Source organism: Ceratotherium simum, chromosome 14, assembly GCF_057802395.1.
Source record: "Ceratotherium simum simum isolate JZ-2026a chromosome 14, ASM5780239v1, whole genome shotgun sequence".
In the NCBI taxonomy this organism is placed as follows: domain Eukaryota; kingdom Metazoa; phylum Chordata; class Mammalia; order Perissodactyla; family Rhinocerotidae; genus Ceratotherium; species Ceratotherium simum.
The window spans coordinates 5,007,544-5,027,357 of NC_141913.1; the positions used below are offsets into that span (position 1 = coordinate 5,007,544).

Sequence of the window (19,814 nt, forward strand, 5' to 3'; positions counted from 1 at the left end):
TTTCTTCCTCTTTTAAAAAAATAGTAACTTGACTCTCAAAGCTGAAACCTGAAGCACAGCCCAGTTGGTCACTTTATGGACCAGCATGCAGATGCCACAGCAACCTAACGGACGGTAGAGATTAGAAAGGAGGGTGCAGGTTTTGAAGTTCAGAATGAATTTCCAAATAACATTAGCAGGACCTAAATGTTGCATCACTGAATTTTTAACACACGGGTGATGACTTATACTGGAATATTCTTTTTACCCTTCATATTTGATTTGTCAGACTCTTTAGAAGATGCCTCTTTAAGTAGACCAAGTCATGACTAAAATTCTTATTTGAATAAACATTTAATTTATCATAAATTTGGTTTAATATACATATTAATAATGTATTTTTTTAAGATTTAAGAATAGGAATCTTTCTCCCACTTATGATTTGTAGATCTGCTTCTGAATTAAAATTAACAAAAAAACAAGACGACAGATGTGTCCGTTGGAAAAGAACCTTTTACAGTCCTTGAGGAGTTGGTCGCTCTCCGGGAAATGCGAGTGCAGCAGACGCTCCCGCGGCCTGCTGGTCTCCACGCCCAGGGAGTTTGAGGGGAGTCCTTGGATTCGTGATGCTCTTTAAAACAGCAAACTTGAGCCTCATTATTGAGTCGATGAAGATTAGGGAAGACTGAGTCTTCCCCAGGGATTAGTTGCTACTTTAAAACCAGGCTGGACTGGAAAAGGAATTCTCCCAGGCACCAGCGAATTAATCCTGCCGTTTCCGCACTGAGATAAATGAACAACGAAACAATGCCAGCACACACTCTTCTTTCAAAGGATCCTCAGAAACCAAACAATCTAGAGAGCAAACGCCAAGATTTATAAGCAGCAGGAAGTACGCTGGGTCCTTCAAAAATAAAATAAATTCCCCTGTTTCTCTTGGCCATGTACTCCTATTCTTTTCAGACTCAAGCCAGATTGTTCGCATGTGAGAAATATTTCCTTGCGGATGCATCTCAGAAGATTCACACCCCAGCCTGCTCCTCGTGGGCTGCCTGGTGGGCAGGAATGTGCTAAGAGAATGGATATGAATATCTAAATTAGGCCAAAACAAATTTAACTGAGAGGAAAATCAAACTCATAATATGATGTTTAGTATTTTCAAAGCCCCAAATAAATAATGTTTAGAGTATCTACCCCTCATATTGTTATCATTAAATAATGAGATTAATAATATATGGGGCACAGATATTTAAATGAATTTCAAGTGGGAGAGAGGTACCATAAATCGGTCTTTGAGAGTTGAGTGAAGTCAGGAAGAAAACACGATTTCAGAAGTAATCCATGTGACAGCTTTGTGTCTCTTCACCAGATGTGTGACCCTAACCATAACCTAACATCCATTACCTTCTGTCAGTCAACGTAGGCTTCCTAGTCCTTGGAGATAGAAGTTCTTTTTATAAGAAGCTTTGTAATTCATTCGTGGTTGTCTGTTACGAATGGCACAGAAGGGATTCTCTTACTGAGTGAGTCCACCTCTAACATACTGTCATTCTGTCATTCTAAGAGGACCCGCAATTTGAAATTGCTCTATTGCCTCTCAAATTGGAGAAGACAACATGAGAAGAGCAAGTAGCATTTTCCTAAGCAACCCAATTGAGCAGGCACTGTGCCTGGGGTTTTTATTTGGCATTTCATTTAGTTCTCACAACTCTGTGATGTGGGGTTCTTATTATCTCCACTTTGCAGAAGAAGAAAGAGAATAAACACTTTTCTCACCGTCACACAGCCACTATTAGGTGGCTCCCAACTCTGACTTCAGAGTCCACCTAATTTGTGAGAAATATCCTTTACCCTCCATCTGTAATATGAAGATAATTGTAAAACAATCTTGCCTCTATAAAAAATAATAATGAAAAATCCTAAGTCTGGAGAGCTTGAGTTAATAGGTCTACTTTCACTGAACTTGGACAACTTATGGTAAGGATTATTTAAGCCAGATTATTTTCAAGGATGTAAATATTATAAAATAAAATTCAAATGTTAAAAATGCATATTAAAATTTTTAATTTTCTGTCTTAAAATTGTAAGTCAACAAGAAGCAAAAAGCACTTTCATAGTTTTATCTGCTTTGGGGCACTAAGAAGTGTGGTACAGTGTGTAGACTTGGATGCATGATGTGGTTAGTGACTAACCTGATAGAATTATTTTTAACACCAAGTACCTTTTTAATGTTTGCCTTAAAAATTGCAGAAAATTGATATGCAATGTGACTGCAACTTTTACCCATAAGGATTTTAGGCAATAATATCATTTCTAGTTTGTACAGAAGTATTAAATTATATCCTCTCTTTCTTTGTTGTTTTGTTTTTAATAAGTATACACGGCAATTTGCTGCTTATTTGTGAAGCACACAACTCATGTGCCATAACCGAGAATTTTCTTCCTTTGATGCCTTTGTGGTTACCAGTCTTAATATAAGTAATTTCAATCAACTTCAGTTTTAAAAGTATAATTTCTTGCCAAAGCTTACGAATAAAGACATTTGGTAGTTGTGTCTTGTGTCACATGTCCAAATTAAGTCTTTTTAGTAACTTTTTTCTTTGTAAATGTCACCTTTAAATTACCAAATCAATTACTTTTTAAATCGATGTCACCTAAACTCACATAAGAAAGTAAAGTTATTAGAACATAGCAGTGTTCTGAATCAGGTCGGGGGACAGGCTCCCATACAATGCTACTCGCTCTCCCCATACACCAAGGAGTGAAGTCTGACATGGTCCCTGATCCAACAGCTACTCCTGAAACCCTTCCCAACAGAAAACACAGCTAAAAATTAACATACATTTTACTCATTATTTTTACCTTTTTTTAATTCTTACACTTTTCCAAATGTATATATTTTTTTTCTCTTAAGTGTTTTAAAATAACTTGATCAAAGCATGCTGAGTTAACACAACTCCACTCTGAAGTGCACAGACCAGAAAGCTTCCCTTCAAGATAGAATTAATTTTTTTCTCCTAAAACTACCTGGTGTTACTTGTTCTCTAAATATTTTGCAATAACTAAGGTATCTAGACCAATGGACCATAATACTATGAATTGAAAAAGTTAACCATCTGAGATGATATTAGATAACAGTTTGGGACAGTGAAAAGAACACTGGGTCAAGTCCTGGCCCTTGGGGGCTGAATGTCTCACGGAGGGCAGCACTCACGTTCCCTGAACGTGTGTTCTCACGGCCAAGGTGTGGCTGAGAATGCCTGCCCATCAGGACTATACAAGGGGGCTGTGCAAAGTCACTGTTACCATTTAAGCCAAGCATGGTAAAGCATAAAGCGCTATGCATACTTAATTATTACTATTACACTTCCACAAGCTATTAAGTGTCCAGGCCCTCAGAAATCAAAGAAGGAAGATGCATGAAGTTTGATTTACCAATTCTTCATTTTCAAACTCCGGGTTACACTGTGCTGCTTCTTCTGTCACTGGTTTCTGAACAATGTTCCTACAGACGAGCCAGATGGTCAGACTAGCAATGAACATCCCGATATCAGGTACAAACACTCTGATCCCATTGCCAGCGTCGGCTCCCTTTAAGCTACAAGGGAAAAGAGAGGGGGAGGAAATTTAGTTGTTTTTATATTTTTGTGGTTAAACTGTCTTAAAGTATGTTTGAAGCTTCTTAATCATTTAAAATAAGGGATGCTCAGTTTCTGCCTGGATGGGTGCTAGAAAGCTTTGCATTGACCTCAGAGTCTTATGGAATCTACTAAGAATAAGGAAGGTTCCAGGGTTTCACTGGAGTTTCTGAAATATTATGAGGAATCCTAAACCAATTCTCACTCCTAAAACATGCTAATGAACTATATTGTTATTAAGTAAATCACATGTCCCACAGATACAGGCGTCTGCAAACTAGCTGAAGCAGTTAAAAACTAGACATGTACTAGCAGCTAGGAGATATTTTACCAGATGTAAATCAAAGCTGGAAGGGAAAAATAGAGACAATGTTAAAGTAATCCTTAAACCCAGGGCCTCCTCATTATTTTGAGTACTTGGTTGATTTTGTTTTCCCTACTGTTCAAGAAAGGTATATCTAGTATGTCTCTTCCTCTAATCTTGGAGAATTAACAGTGAACTTAGAAGTAGATTTGGGTTCAAGGGCAAGTATGACTGCCTCACTGCATTCCACTGGAGGAATTCTCCGAGTTAAGTGATCTTCCTCTGTGCCAAAGAGATAAGACTATTTGCCTTCTTTATCTCATTTGAGTCAAATGAAAGTGAGTCAATGTTTACCAGAGATAAAACTTGTTTAGGGATAGGAAGCAAAAGACAGGAATATATATCATGTAAAGATACATTTTTTTCATATATACTTTATGTGATTAAATACATACTGTAATCATTTATATTGTATGTATTATATATTTTGGTAAAAACATAAAAACATCATAAATAGCAAGACCCCCATCACCTAGAAATAATCATTGTTAACATTTTGGTAAATTTTAAAAAATTATTAATAATATCTACCACTTACTGAGCAATTGCTTTCTGCTAAGAGCTGGGCACATATTATTTAATCCAACCAACCCCATATAGAGTTAGGCATTATTATTTATCCTCCTTTTACATATGAAAAACTACGGCCTCAAAAGATAAACTTACTTCCCTAGAGTCACAGAGATAGAGTGAGAACAGAATTATACTCAAGCTCTTGTTAAGTCCAAATTTTATGCTCTCAACCACTGTGTTCTCACAGGTGTATCCACATGGCCTTCCCTTAGATCTTCCTTTTCTGCATAAATTGCATATTTAGAGTTAATAAAACTAAGCTCATTCTTTACCTATTGTTTTGAAACTGATTTGATCATTTAATATATCACTAACATTTCTACAACCCATTGATGATTTTTAAACATTACGATGCTCATGGTCAGACAGTCCACTACTACTGTACACTTAGAATATTTCCACTTATTTGTTACTATAATATACATAAAAGTTAAATCTTAATTAAGTAAAGAGTCTTCTAATCTAGGATCTTATAGGAAAAATTCCTCAGACCAGTCTAATTGGCTTTTTAAAACAATGGTCTGGAAGAGGCCATGCCCTGCATAAGCTTCACTTTTACACATGGCTCTAAAATTTTCTGAACAGAGAAACATGAAAGTGATGAGAGATCCCCTTACCTCCATAAATAAAACAAACATGGTTGTGTGAGAGGTTTCAAAAAATGGCAAATTTCTTTCATTTGGAGTGAGACTAAGAGCATTCAATCAAGAAAACTTCATACAAACTAAATTTATAATAATGAAATCTGATGATTGATTTTACCATAGGAAGAATGTAGAGATTTGTTGTACACTTTTTAAGTATGGCTAATGTGATCAAACAGCGCAACGAGAATTAACATTGTTAGAATGAGAAGGAAAGGGGGATCAAGGAGGGAGACCAGAAAACAACAGCCAGGCTTGGTGGGTGCTTCCTGTGTGGGGCTGAGGTCAGGAGAGCCAGCCGGTCCTCCTCGGGTGGATTTTGGGGAAAGGATTATTATAGCTCCTTCAGGAAAACAGATTGACTATGCATTTTATGAAAAACACCAAGCAAGCGGAGTTGAGGGAAAGAGTTCTTAAAGGAAGGGAGCCAGAGCTCCAGCTGTGGCCTCAGCTGCTTCTTGCACCACAACAGAGACTCAAGAAAGCAGAGCAGAGCCTTTCCCGCCTGTGGACTGCATTAAGTTCTCAATTTGCAAAGAGTCGCTTTGACGCAACAGTCTCGCCTTTGTGCTTCCTGGTTCCAAAAGAGACATTTCATAGCATACCTATATTAACGGAGTAAATGAATGCAGTTTGCAAAAGCAGTCACTCCACCCAATAGAATTCAGCTACTGGATCCAGCCTTGGGCTGCGATCCGATTTAGAATGGAATCCTTCAGCCACAGAGGTGCAAACCTATAACTACTACTCTTGGCTTGCTGAGTTAACAAAGCAGTGCATTCATAATACTGCCCTGGCAGAAACAATGAGACTTTGGAAGAATATAATGAAGAGTATGTTTGATGAACACATCATAGTCTAATTGATATGTCACTTAGGGACCATCTTATTGATGAAGCTTCGTTCTTCATTGTTTAGACCAGTGTCTACTAAAGGACATTAACCAGAATGCTAGTCTTCAGAAACGCCGTGAATTAAAACAAAACAAGACAAAACAAAAGAAAAAAAGTCTCTAGTCAAACAAGTGTTAGAAAACCACAATGCATATTACTGTTGTAAACGACTTGAGAAGTTCTATAGTAAAACAATAAATTTGAGTTTATTTAAAATTCTGTTTCCCAAATTTATTTGACCACAAGCCATTCTTAAACATTTTATTTAACATCTAATACATTCTGCTGAGCCAGAGCTCATGGTACAGTTTTAGGAAATGCTGTGTGGCTGCTCATTGGTCTAGATTGTTTTTTTTTTCCTGAGGAAGATTGGCCATGAGCTAACATCTGTTGCCAATCTTCCTCTTCTTCTTCTTTTTTCTCCCCAAAGCCCCAGCACATAGTTGTGTATCATGGTTGTAGAGTTGTAGCTCTTCTATGTGGGATGCCACCTCAGCATGGCTTGATGAGCAGTGAGTAGGTCCACTCCCAGGATCCGAACTGGCAAACCCCGGCCCGCCGAAGCAGAACGCACGAACTTAACTGCTATGCCACCAGGCTGGCCCCCGTCTAGATTTTTGGTGGAAATAAATGGATAATTCTGAAACTATACTAAAGTGTGGCTAATTCCTATAAATTTGGTTTTCAATAGGCCTCTAATAATTTTAGAAGTCAGTGACATCTCATTCTATTCCCTCATCCAATCACCCAACTATCCACTCATTCACTCAGTAAGTCATTGCAATTATGGAGATGGAAGAGAACTAGAAATAATCTAATCTACCTCCTCATCTTACAAACCAACCAGGGGAAAAGCTAAAGGGATGGCTCAACTGCACAGTTAGGGACAGAGCACCTTCTGCTCAGAGCTGTCTTCTGAGTACAGCCAACACTCACTGCACCTGTCCCCACCTCACCCATCTTCTACCTACTGCAACAGGTTTCCTTGCCCACACTGCTCAGAAAATGCCCTGTTAGGGGTCACCAGTTATCTCCTAAAAGTAGGGACTCATTCTAATTCTCATCATACTCCACCTTTGTGCTGCATGTAACAAACAAGATCAACCCCTTCTGCTCTCAAATCTACCCTCCTTGGTTTTCTTACCTCTCTCTTCCAGTTCTTTTCCTACCTAAGAGTATCCCTGAAAATTCACATTGCTGGGAAATCCCCCTAAGAAATACTGGGCTGGATTGTACCTACCAGACTCTTCTCCACCTCCTCCATGATGAGTCTGCAAGGTTCTGCTCTTCACTTATTTTTCTTCTAACTCTACATGGTAAACCTGAATGATATATCCATCTCCAAGACTCCAATCAGCACCTATCTGATGACTTACAAATCTACATATCCAGTGCAAGTGTGTGCCCCGAGACACAGTAGTAGATATGTGTCTGCTACTGGATTTTCCTACTAGATATCTTCACTTCAGTATTTCATAGCTTTTCAAAACTAAATGTTGCCTTTATTCCAAAATGTGCTCTTCATCCTATATTCCTAACCTTGAAAAATGATGTTGTCATCAATCTAGCAATCGAGACAGAATCTTGACTCTGCCACTCTTTAACTGAACAACTATGGAGATTTTGTCTCCACAACATTTCTCTTACCTGTGCTCCTCTTTATCTCCAGGGCTCAGTTCTGGATCCTGGATTACTGAAATAGCATCTTTATTATTTTGACTCAGGTTGTCCCTTCTGCCAATTAGGCCTCCCCATTATTGCCAGCGTTTAATTTTTAGAAGCATAAGCTTGAGCATGTTAAGTGCACGGCCTCCAGGCAAGGTCCATGTTCCTGAGCATAGCATAGGAGGCCCTCTGTGTTCCAGGACCTGTTTGCCTTATTTCTGGCTGTGATTTCAACATACCTCAAATTCCAGCCACCCTAAATGCATATACCCAGAATACGCAAGTGTTTTTCCCTCTGAGCTAGTCTTCTCCCTTGGCCAATGATGCCCTTCTCCCACAACACTTTTATATTCTCCTCATCTCTCAAGACTCACCTCCCACATCTCCACTCTGAAGCTCTTCCGCCATCCTTCTTGTAATAGAATTGACCATTTCCTCCTTTAGATGTCTGCCATACCTTGCACATATTCAATCAAAAAATGTTGAACACTTTATGTCACTCACTTATTTACGAATCTGCCTGACAGAGCCTCCTGTCTATTTCCTCTCTGTATCCATGAGGTCTATATATGTATGTATATATGTATACTATATTTGTGTGTTTGTGTGTGTGTGTATATATATATCTGTAGTACAGAGTGCACTCTGAGTAAAGGCTGGTGGAATGAATGCTATCTCCAAATATTTACTCTTTGCTTCTTATGACAGTAGCTTGTGTAAAGTACTGTCGAAGAATTAGACAAGATGTCTGCCACAAAGGGCCCTGTAATTTAGTTCAGGGAAGATCAAATACAAACACAAATGGGAGGACACATTACTGTTGTCTAGGGAATGGCTGGAGATCGGGGGAGTTCATGAGTAACATCTCAGTTATCTGGACACAAAGATATAATTGTCAAAGTTGGAAATTATAAATCATTAAAAATATATATTCAGTTTAAATACATACATTGGTTAAAAAAGCATTTCAAGATCAAGGGATATGAAGTGTATCTATTGAACATTAAATGGCTCGATTTGGCAGAATTTTTTATTCATTCATTTAAAAAATATTTATTAAGCATCTACTATGTGCCAGGCACTGTCTCTGGGCACTGACTGTTGGTTACAAAGGTGTGTAAGGGATATAAAGTCAGAAAGATGGGTTATGGTCAGGTTCTACTGGGCCTGAATTTTTGGCAAAGAATTCACATAACCAGAACTACTGAAGAATTTGGAGCAAAGGAGGAACATAATCATCAAGGAAACTGGGACGGTAGGAGAGATGGCAATTTGGTTTTGTGAAGTGAGGTGTGGAGGTGGTGCTTTCATGCTAAGTGTGAGTGCAGTTAGGACATTCAGGTGCACAGGTGATAGTTCATGCTAGAAGCCACATGGGATTTGTACCTGCGAGTGGCGTCACAGCTGAAGGGGTAGATTTGAGAGTTTTCTTCTCACATATGTTGGCTAAAGTCATTGTCCAGGCACAGTGCATGGCACAGAGTAAATATATGTGGGAGGCTCTCTAAACTAATTATAAGTATACATTACAGGATATATAACAATAAATTAAATTTTATTTTGAGTAAATTCTGCATTTGGAATCAGACTAACCAGGTTTTGTGTAGAAGTCCTGTTTTAATAAATTAATGAGATTGATGTACACATTTTCCCAGAAAATGATATCCTAGATAGTGCTGCTTTCCAGACATGTGACAATTACATTTCTCATATATAAAAGCATATGCTAAGCTGCTTAAAACATCATGTTCTCTTAAACAGGCAAACATTTCCCTTCCAATCTTGTTACAGTCACATTGATCTTATTTGTTCAGAGTGATTATACCTCTTGAAAGGGAGTCGAGGAAGCTGGAAATTGAGAATAACCCACACATCCATCAAGAGGAAAATGAATAGATTAAATTTGCACATATCCATAAAATAAAATAAATAATATAAATCAAAAAATTAGTGCAAATACATGTGTGACCTAGATCTACATCTATAATTATGGATGTATCTCATAAACATAATGTTGAGCAAAAAAGAAAAAGTAGAAAACATGCAGAATATAGATCGGTTAGGGATTTGTGCATAAGGAACTACATGAAAATGACAAATATCTATTTCTGGGCAGGCGGGAGGGATATAATCACCTGTGTTGGTAATGTTCAAGTTCTTAAGCTGGTTAGTAGGCACAAAAGTACATCTTTAATGTTTTACATTATTTTTAAAAGTTGGAACAGTCATACTGCTTAGAATTCCTTGTGTAGAACATATCTTAAAAACATTAAGTCAATTACCTTGCCTGGGAAAGATAATGACCAATTGATGCCATAATGGCCATGATTATATTTGGTCTGATTGACTCATTGATCAAATTCAGTTACCATTTTCCTGTCAAAGTCCAGAGAAGAAGTGAGACAGGCATGTAAATTCATGGCAAAACTACTTTATTTTTCTAAGTTTCAGTTTCTCACTGATTAAATGACTTCTAAGGGTCTTTCCAATTCTAAAATTTTATTTCGACTAGGAAAATCCAAAATAAGAAGGCGATGAAATTGACATGAGACCAGGAAAGAAGAAAAATGAGTTTCAGGTATTGCCAAGAAGGACCATCCAGGTATGAACACAACCACAGACATCTTCAGAAGTTCAAAAAGAACAATTCCATTTAGGCTACTCTCTCTTTTTTTTTTTTTTTTTGTGAGGAAGATTAGCCCTGAGCTAACCTCTGTTGCCAATCCTCCTCTTCCTGCTGAGGAATATTGGCCCTGGGCTAACATCCACACCCATCTTCCTCCACTTTACACGTGGGCTGCCCGCCACAGCATGGCTTGATAAGCGGTGCGCAGGTCCACACTCAGGATCCGAACCCATGAACCCCGGGCCGCCAAAGTGTAGCGCACGAAATTAACCTTGATGCCAGCGGGCCAGCCCTCTAGGCTACTCTTTTTGGGGAGCAAGTCCTTTGGTTCAGAGTTGGTAGGAAGGTAAATTTCAATTGAATTCCAATAAAATGATCAAAATATCAAATGAGCATTATTTAAATGAATACAAACTATTAAAATGGTTGTACCTAGTTCTCTGGTGGCCTCTGAAGTTTATGCACTAAGAGTCAGTCTACTTTTGTTTTTCTTAAGTTTCTTATGTATGACTCTATCTGATCCAGGTCCATTAGTCACTCAGATTTAATAAACAACTTTAAGAGCAGACAAATAAAGTGAATGTATATCTAATAGTAAAAACAATGAAAGACATAGGACTCTGATTTCAACTGCTTCCCACATATGTCTTTAGAATATGTACCAAGGCTATCTTTTTATTTAATATCTGACCTCATATAGCAAGTTACATATAGCAAGACTAACATGTTTGATGTAAATGGAGAAAGCCTTAGATTAGAAAATCTGGAAAGAAATGCAACATTTATTGAGAATTACTGTCAACATTCAAATGAAGGGATTCCACAGTTGATGATGCATTAGAGAATCCAAACAGTTAGCTCATTTCTGTAAATTTAGACATCTTTTCTATCACTAAAATAGCAATTAAATGCCAATTTCTAATTATCTAAACGTATGAGTTAGTGCTGGATTTTCTTGATAATTTCTTTTTTTATATTAGTGGCTGGATTTGTGTTGAGTACTTTAAAGGTCAAACACTGCTTGAATATTTTAATCCACTTATCTCATTGTGATAAGTTGCTACTTTCCATTTGGAATACACACACTTCATTCCCATATCAGCGTATTGCTGGCTTTTTCACTTCTGTAATTTATGAGGCAGAGGGTCAGTCCAGAGAGTGCAAAGATCCTGGCTTTGAAGGAAGGCATTCCCAGAGGGAAAAGAAGAGAAGGGAGGAAAAGGCTAAGGGGACTGTCTGGTCTTCGTCCTTGTGCACTCGGCTGTTGAGGAGTGTGCCGGAGCTGGCGGGACAATATATTACTAGCTTGAAATCGACCATAGCAGGAGTAGTTATGTCATGGAAGTTGGCAAAAGCTGCAAATCAGGTACTTTTCCCCAGAGACCTGGTTGTTCAACATGTACCAGCACATCACAGCTGTTATCAAAATACCAAAACAAACAAAATAAAACAAAACCCCACAACAGTAACAATAAAACTCACTCCCTTTGCCATATGACTCACTTGGGTGAGATTCTAAAAAATACCCTAAAACTGATAGCAGCAAATCCATAGTACTGCACCTGGAGATCAAGGCTCCCCATCCTCAACCTCAGTTACTGTTCCTTTTAAACTTATACTCCTTCTAGACTCCTTGCCATCCTATGACGCTGACATATTCATTCCAACTTCTGGATCTTTACAGATGCAGTTTCTATCACTTTGAATTTTCTCCCTTCTCTTCTACACTGTCCCAATCAAAAATAACACGTGTGCTTTTTTGAACTTGTCAGTAGTAGCATCGGTGAAAAATGTCATACATTCTCTCCACTAGTCTCACCTCTTGTCGACTTCTCTCGGCATATGAAAGCTCCACATTTGCTTCATTTTTATTGATTTTGTGACCACAACAAGGCTATCACCAAGGAAAGGCTCTGGTGAAACTCCCTCAGAAAAACTTTCTTATTGCTTGTCAAAAAATGATAAAAATGCCAGTGTGGTGACCCAAGGACTTTTTCTAGTTGTCCTCTGCTCCATGCTGGGCAAGGCACGTGCCCTGCCTCTTGCATTTGGCTTTTTCTTACTTATTTTCTCTGAGTTTGCAAAGGATATTCTGTCTTCCCTCAACAAAACTAATTCCTATAGATCATTATTTAGAGTCCCCAAGTCATTTATTCATGACAAAAGAGAAAACTCCATCATAACATTTATAAAACAGCTGCCCCACCCGGCGCGCATCCTGAAGTGGTCTGCCTTCCGAGTCAAAGCCAAAGCATTGGTCACGCTGTCCAGCTGGGGAGCTACCAGCTTCTGTGGAAAGTGGGGTTACAAGGACAACATTAAAAACAACCAGAAATCTCCATCCTTAAGACACACTGGCAACAAACACAATGTGTCATATCAGATGTTCCCTCCTGCTTGAATTACTGCATTGAATAGCTTGGGAAAAATGAATAAAAATTAATTTTGTTACAAAGAAAATAAGACATGCAATGGGTAGCTGCAACGGAGTAGCACATTCATCCTCTTCATAAACACTGGACCAGAAAAAAGCGAGGCATTGTGTCACTACTGGGAGATAGCACGGAATAAAGAACATAGCATGAACTTTGGACTTAAAGACCTCAAATTGAACCCCATTTCTGCTAATTTAATTCAACAAATATGTATGAGTATCTGTCAGACCGCAGGCATTTTGCCAGGTCCTAGGCAGGCAGTGCCGAAAGAGACACTCTGACCGTTTGTAACGAGGTCTTTGTATAGCAGGAGAGGCTTATAGAAGGCAAATAAATTCCTGCAGGCAGATAAAGGTACATTACATGTGTGTTGAAGGCTCAGCACAAAAGAGGGAATAATTCACTCTGTTTGTCAAGGAGGCTATAGGGACAATTCTCTCAGTTGGAGAAGTCTGAGACGGGTTTTGAAGGATGTCTGAAACAGCATGGTGTCCAGGGAATTATAAGAAAATTGATTTTGTTGTGATATAAAAGATGAGAACAAATGGTAGGAGGTAGGTTTGAAAGGCACCAGGGTCCAGGCCAGGGAGGACCTTGAATGTCATTTGGACATTCAAATGTCAATGCCAAGGCATTCAGAGAGGTATTGGTCAATATTTATGAGCCACTTGCTTTTATGTGAACATACGGCAAGTTATTTAACTTCTCAGCTTCCTGAGTCATAAAAAGAAGAAAATATTACTTCCCCCATAAGGGTGTGGCAATAAACCAAAATGTTTATTGTGCCCCTCCCCCTCCCCCCCACCTCTAGGCAAATTTTGGGTGAGTGGCAGAAGCTTGACCTGGGAGTGGACAGGGGGGTGGGCTGAGATGAAAAAAGAACCAGTGCTTGCTCCTATGTAAGTTCGTGAGTTTAGAAACAAGGAGAAGACACAACGTCAGGCCCAAGGAATCTAGTGGAGAATCAATCCAGGATCTGAAGAGAGCTCTAAGCAAGAGGGACGGGTAAACAGAGCAGCCCAGAGACCGACAAAATGATCACAGTGCACACGTGTGCACTCATGCACGTGCACACACACGTACACACACTGCAAATGGGCTAAATCAAGTGAGCAGGAGCTCAGTTCAGGTGCAAGAGGTGTGTGCTGGTGTGTTTTGTGCATTTCTGTACAATGAGTCTGGATAAGATATCTCCATTTCTTGTCACCACTTCTCTCTACACAAGTGTGTACTTCCCCCAGAGAAGGATCCTCTTCTCCCCAATCAGGAAACCAGCGTTGACACAATGCTGCCATCTGATGACAGACCCACCCCTATTTCACCCAATGTGCTGACAATGCCTCATCCTCCTTCAGGGCCAGGACCCTCCCCAGGAGGAGGCAGTGCATGTGGCTGTCACATCTCCTTCCATCTGGGACAACAACTCAGTCTTTCCTTCTTAGTCTTCCATGCCCTTGACAGTCTGAATGAGTGCAGTCTTTCACTCCGTAGGATGACTCTCAACCTGGCTCATGCTTCTTGGCCAAAGTACCGCAGAAACGATGCTGTGCTCTTCTCGGTGCACCAGTCGGGGGCCACGTGGTCAAGCTGTGTGTGCTAGCTTTCTCCACTGCAGTCACCATTTCGCCCCTGGTATTTGATTTATATTTTGTGGGAAAATATTGCAAAACTACACCAATATCCTATTCCTTATCAAACTTCATCCACAACTCTTAGCTGTCATCAACAACTCCTGCCTGGATCAACTACCATCAGGGTGGCTGCCAAAGGTGATTAGCTATGTCCGTCATTATTAATTGGTGTTCTACTGCGAGCGAGTACTTCCCCTTATCTTCAATTAATTAATTATTTAGTTAACTAGTATCAGTATGGATCCATGAAGTCCTGTTTTACTGGATGGGTTGTAGTTTGAAACTATCATTATTTATTTTGATGCTTAGATTGCTCCTGAGTTGGGAGAGCCCCTGGAAGCTGGCCCCTGTGACATGTCCCTATCATTCATTAAGCATTCTCCTACTTTCTAATACAGTAAGGTTTTCAGGTCCATCCTCTATTTCCTCTGCTCCCAGCCCTTCTCGCCTCTAAGAGCGCTGTTTAGTTGTGGAGGAGATGGTATTCAGCACCGGGCACTCAGAGGTCGGGGAGCTTGGCGTGCTCACTGCTCCTGGGATATCATTGCATGTGGGCCCTCGCACTTGACAGAGGTAGGGAACAGATATTTATGTCTATTTTAATACACAGAAATGTACATTTACAACTATTTCTGTGTCTTTCTGTGCACATATATTTTAAAAAGCCATGAGTTCATTCTGATCTTCCCATTTCAATTTAACACTTCACAATTCTTACCGGTCTCCGCTTTCCATACTTATAAATCTTTGCCCAGACAGTGAGAAATCTGGCTGCTAGTGTTTTTAATATATTTAGTTATATGCCCAATCAATTTTTTGTTCAATGTAACTAATTTCCAAATCACTCCAGCTACCTCATCTACCTGCCACTTCTGCCACCCCTGGTACAGGGTCTCTTTCTCATACTGGGGATGCTCCCACCAGCAGCTCCATGCAACCCCTGCCCATCACCCTGCTTCCTCAGACGCCTGCTGTGCAGCTACAGCCAGCACTTCAAGGCGGCACTTCACCTCCCACCTTGTGCGCTTCGTGGACACCAATATCTAAGTGCTTGATTGGAAAGGGAAGGAAAGGAAAATGGAGAGGCAAGGAAGGATGGGAAAGGACCTCACTGATTCTTGATAACAGGGAGATTTAAAAAGAGGTGATGGTAAGGAGAGACAAGAACACACTCGAGTTAGTCCGTGTGTGCACGGGTACTTCTGTCACCTGCAATGTTCCAGGTTCCAAATTCAGCTTTGCATTCTCCCAAGTGCTCTCAGGTTTTTTTCCACCAATCTGCAACTTGTCTAGTGAATAAAGTACCACTGAGCAAATGTCTAAGGAAAACAGCAGCAAATTAATCTAAACCTTCTATTTAATAGAAGTCAGAGTATTCCGATGAGCTCAGATTGAGAAATCTTTTTTTTTTATATGAATTATTTATGTGACTATAACATCTTTTCTGACTACAGAAACTAATCATGAGCATTTACAATATGTTTTTTGAAGGCAATGGTTAAGGGCATATAGAATAATAATCTGCAGTTTACAGTAACCTCCTCAGTGCTTGGTTGTGCTGTATCAGCTAGGTTAAGGTGAGGGCTGTTTCCAGAATCCTGACGCTGCATTGTTCTGATTTAGAAATGTCCCAAGAGACACCTGTGCATGATCTGGAAGGTGCAGGTGAAGCAGGACCAGTCTTTCTGAAGTACTTTCTTTTCATAGTAGGAAGCAGTGAGGGACTGACAAAGAGGCACTGGGTAAGTTCCACATGTCCTGGTTCTCCTCCACTCGCTGCCCAGCCCTTCTTCTCAAGAGCGGGCTGCCGGCCCAGCACCAGATGCCTGCCTGTAGACCCACAGAAGCAGGAGCTGCACAGAGGACAGAGCTTCCTGAGCACCCTCCAGAGTCCATGAGTGCCCAGCAGGGCCCCACTTCAACTCCGGGACACGCCTGACTTCTTAGCTGGACTGGTGCACCTCCATCTTCCCTTTTGGACCTTCACTTCCCCAGCACTGCCTACAACTGTGTACAATCTAGTTCCTAGAATAAACTCTTTATCTCATAACAGGGTGGCTCTGCTCCCCCACAGAACCCTGACCGACACACTCCAATTGTAATTCTTTAATTGGCTCGCAAAACTCTTGTAAATTATTCCAAAATGGGAAGCAAGAAAAATCTACTCTGTCTAAACTACAATCCACACTCTGGAGGTGAGCAATTTGTGCCAGGTTAATGGAGGATACACAGTCCTGGGGTCTCCATGTGCTCGATCTGAAATGTGAAGATTATGAATTTAACCCCCCCCCGACACACGTCTGAGGCAGAGCAGTTCTCATTTGTCAATGGGACAGTCTGCAAATGTCATGAAACATAAGCATTTGCCATCGTTGCAGGGAATGGCTCACAATAAACAGCCGAAATAGAAAGAAACTTCTCATCTGCTTCCGAACTTACTGTAAATCACACTGGACATTACTCTCCAGCCCGGTGTTTTCTCACCGCAGGTCATGACTAATTAGTTTATTATAAAATAAGTTTAGTGGCCATCAACCAGCGTTTTCTTTTGCATGAAGCAGTAGAACAAAACAGAATGAAAAATATAGTTGTGCATTGCTTGCGGTAAGAATAGCTATTGTTTTTTGAAATTTGATATATTTGCATTGTACTGGATCATGACATAAAATGTATTTCTTAGCGTGGTCACAGTAAAAAGAGTCTGAAAAACATCCTCTATCACAACTCTGTTCTATCAAACAGGTAGGGTAGCTGTGTAGCGCACAGATGAAGATGACACAAACCCTTTCTCCAAGTCTCTCAGAGCAAATGCATTTCAAAATGCATATTTTTCCAGATTTCAGAAAGGCACCTCTACTATATGATGTAATACTTGCAGCAGGCAATTCACATGAACTGCAATGTTCTCCCCTCAGCTACCAGGTGAATTCAGGTCAGGTTAGGTTTTATCAAAAAATTAGGCTAGGGGCTGGCCTGGTGGCGTAGTGGTTAAGTTTGCACACTTCACTTCAGTGGCCCAGGGTTCATGGGTTTGGATCCCGGGCACGGACCTACACACTGCTCACCAAACCATGCTGTGATGGCATCCCATATACAAAATAGAGGAAGGTTGGCACAGATGTTAGCTCAGGGCCAATCTTTTCCACCACCTACCCCCCAAAAAAATTAGGCTAAATGTTAAGTTTTCAGACATTTTTGATTTTGAGATTGCAGGTGAAAGGTGTGGATCTGTATGCAAGAATATTATAACAAACTAGAAGTACTAAGCTGTAAAACAAATCAAAATTGTCCCAGGAATAAAATATTAATCACATGAGTGGAAAACATCTCTGAATTTTTAACTACCAAAAGATATATTCTACATTAAGTAAATCCAAGAAATGAAGATATAAATCTGTAAAGCAAAAACTATAACGTGATGATCTACACTACAAATAGAATTGCCAAAGAATATCTCTAAATCTACTTCCCCACGCAGTTAAAATGTGATTTAGTTTTCAAAAGTTTTCTCAGTAAGCATTTTGAGTAATGCAGGATTGACTGACTGGCAGGCAGACTGAAGGCAGAACAGACAATAAGAGACTCCTGGAGTAAGAGAACCAAAAGTATACGTCCACACAAAGAACTGCATGCAAATGCTTATAGCAGCTTTATTCACCATCACCAAAACCTGAAACATCCACAACCCAACCAACTGGGGAATAGCTAACTGTGGTGATCTGTACAATGGAATCTTAGTAGCAATAAAAGGGCATGAAGTACAGATACTTTCTACTCTAAGGATGAACCTAAAAAGCATTATGCTAAGTGTATGAAGCCAGATACAAAAGGCCACATGCTCTATGAGTCCATTCACATGACAATCTGGAAAAGATAAAACCACAGAAACAAAAATTAGAGCAGTGGCTGGCTGGGACTGGGGGAGGGAGGGGATTGACGACAAAGGGGCAGAAGGAGACTTTCTGGGATGAAGGAAATATTATATATCTTGATTGTGGTCATGGTTACATGACTGTATACGTTTGTCAAACTCATAGAACTACACCCCTAAAAAGGGTAGAATTTTACTGAATGTAAATTACACCTCAATAAACCCAATGAGAGAGAGAGAGAGAGTGAGACCATCCTCTCTGGAGGAATCTAGCATGAAGTGGCAAAGGCAGTCTAGAGTGATGGCGCAGGACTAGAGGGAAAACCGGATCTGAGACAACATAAATGAAGGAACAACAGCAAACAAACCTAACCAGCACTTGATATGGATGTCATGCTTTAAACAAGCTGCATCTGTAAATATGTAACTGTTGAAAATAACACAGAAAGTGTACTCAACAGTAGAAATTGTGTGACTCTCAACATTCAGAAAGAAAGATGGTCCCACAGGTCCTTGAGCACTTCACTGTGGTATTTCCACAGAAGCTGCCTCATCGGCTTCTCTCCCCAGGGGATTTCCCTAAGAGAAAAATTTATGGCCAGGATAAAATTAACATTGCTGGATGCAGAGGACACAGTTTTTGCTGCGAATCCCTCTGCTTGAAATTCTGGGAAATTGTGTTTTAACAGTTCAAGACCTATTACAAAATCACTGATTTAGGGGATTGTGGCTAGGTTATTGAGAGACTTTCTCCTAAACAAAGATTCATTATTTTTATAAATAAACAAATAAAATAAACACTCCTAGAGTGTGCTGTGGCCACTGAGATTTGAATGCCTACAAATTTGAACAGGGCGTGTTTCTCTCCTATTTTCAGGATACGAGCCTTCTGCTCTAGCCAGGCCAATTTCTCAATGATGCTCACGCAGGTCACGCTCACTCGTATCCTTACTCCTGTCACTGTGCCTCACAAACTCTCCCCTCTCCCTGTGCAAATACTACCCCCTTTGATTCACCAGGATGGAAGCAGCTGCCCACATTAGGTCTTGGCCTGCAATTCAGAACATGGTCTCTCCATTTGGGTTGCTTGGTCACTAATGCAAACGCTGTCCATGGCAACATTGAGCTTTTCGGGTGTCTATTTGAGAATGGGTGAGCAATTCAGGACACCATTTCTTATGCTTCTTTCCCAGCCTCTTCATGTCTACCTCAAAGCTAGATAGAAAGTATTTATTTAATAAATATCTCTTTATTGGACTGTACAAGAAATCATCATTTTTTATAGTTGATAAATTGGTGGGGCTGCATGTTCCATAACCGCTAACTGTTCATGCTGTCATGAAGTTCTCACTTCTTTTTTTTTTTTTTTGTGAGGAAGATCAGCCCTGAGCTAACATCCATGCCAATCCTCCTCTTTTTGCTGAGGAAGACTGGCTCTGAGCTAACATCTATTGCCAATACTCCTCCTTTTTTTTTCCCCCAAAGCCCCAGTAGA

At 40.0% G+C, this 19,814-nt stretch overlaps 1 protein-coding gene across 1 annotated transcript in view; it reads right to left on the reverse strand.

Moving 5' to 3' along the window:
- The window catches only part of PIEZO2 (piezo type mechanosensitive ion channel component 2), a 279,368-nt gene that overhangs the window by 179,145 nt on the left and 80,409 nt on the right, over positions 1 to 19,814 (reverse strand). The window contains exon 3 of the mRNA XM_087439398.1: positions 3,415 to 3,577. Coding sequence (XP_087295524.1) covers positions 3,415 to 3,522 — 108 coding nt within the window. The 5' untranslated portion in view covers positions 3,523 to 3,577. The remainder of the gene's footprint in view (positions 1 to 3,414; positions 3,578 to 19,814) is intronic.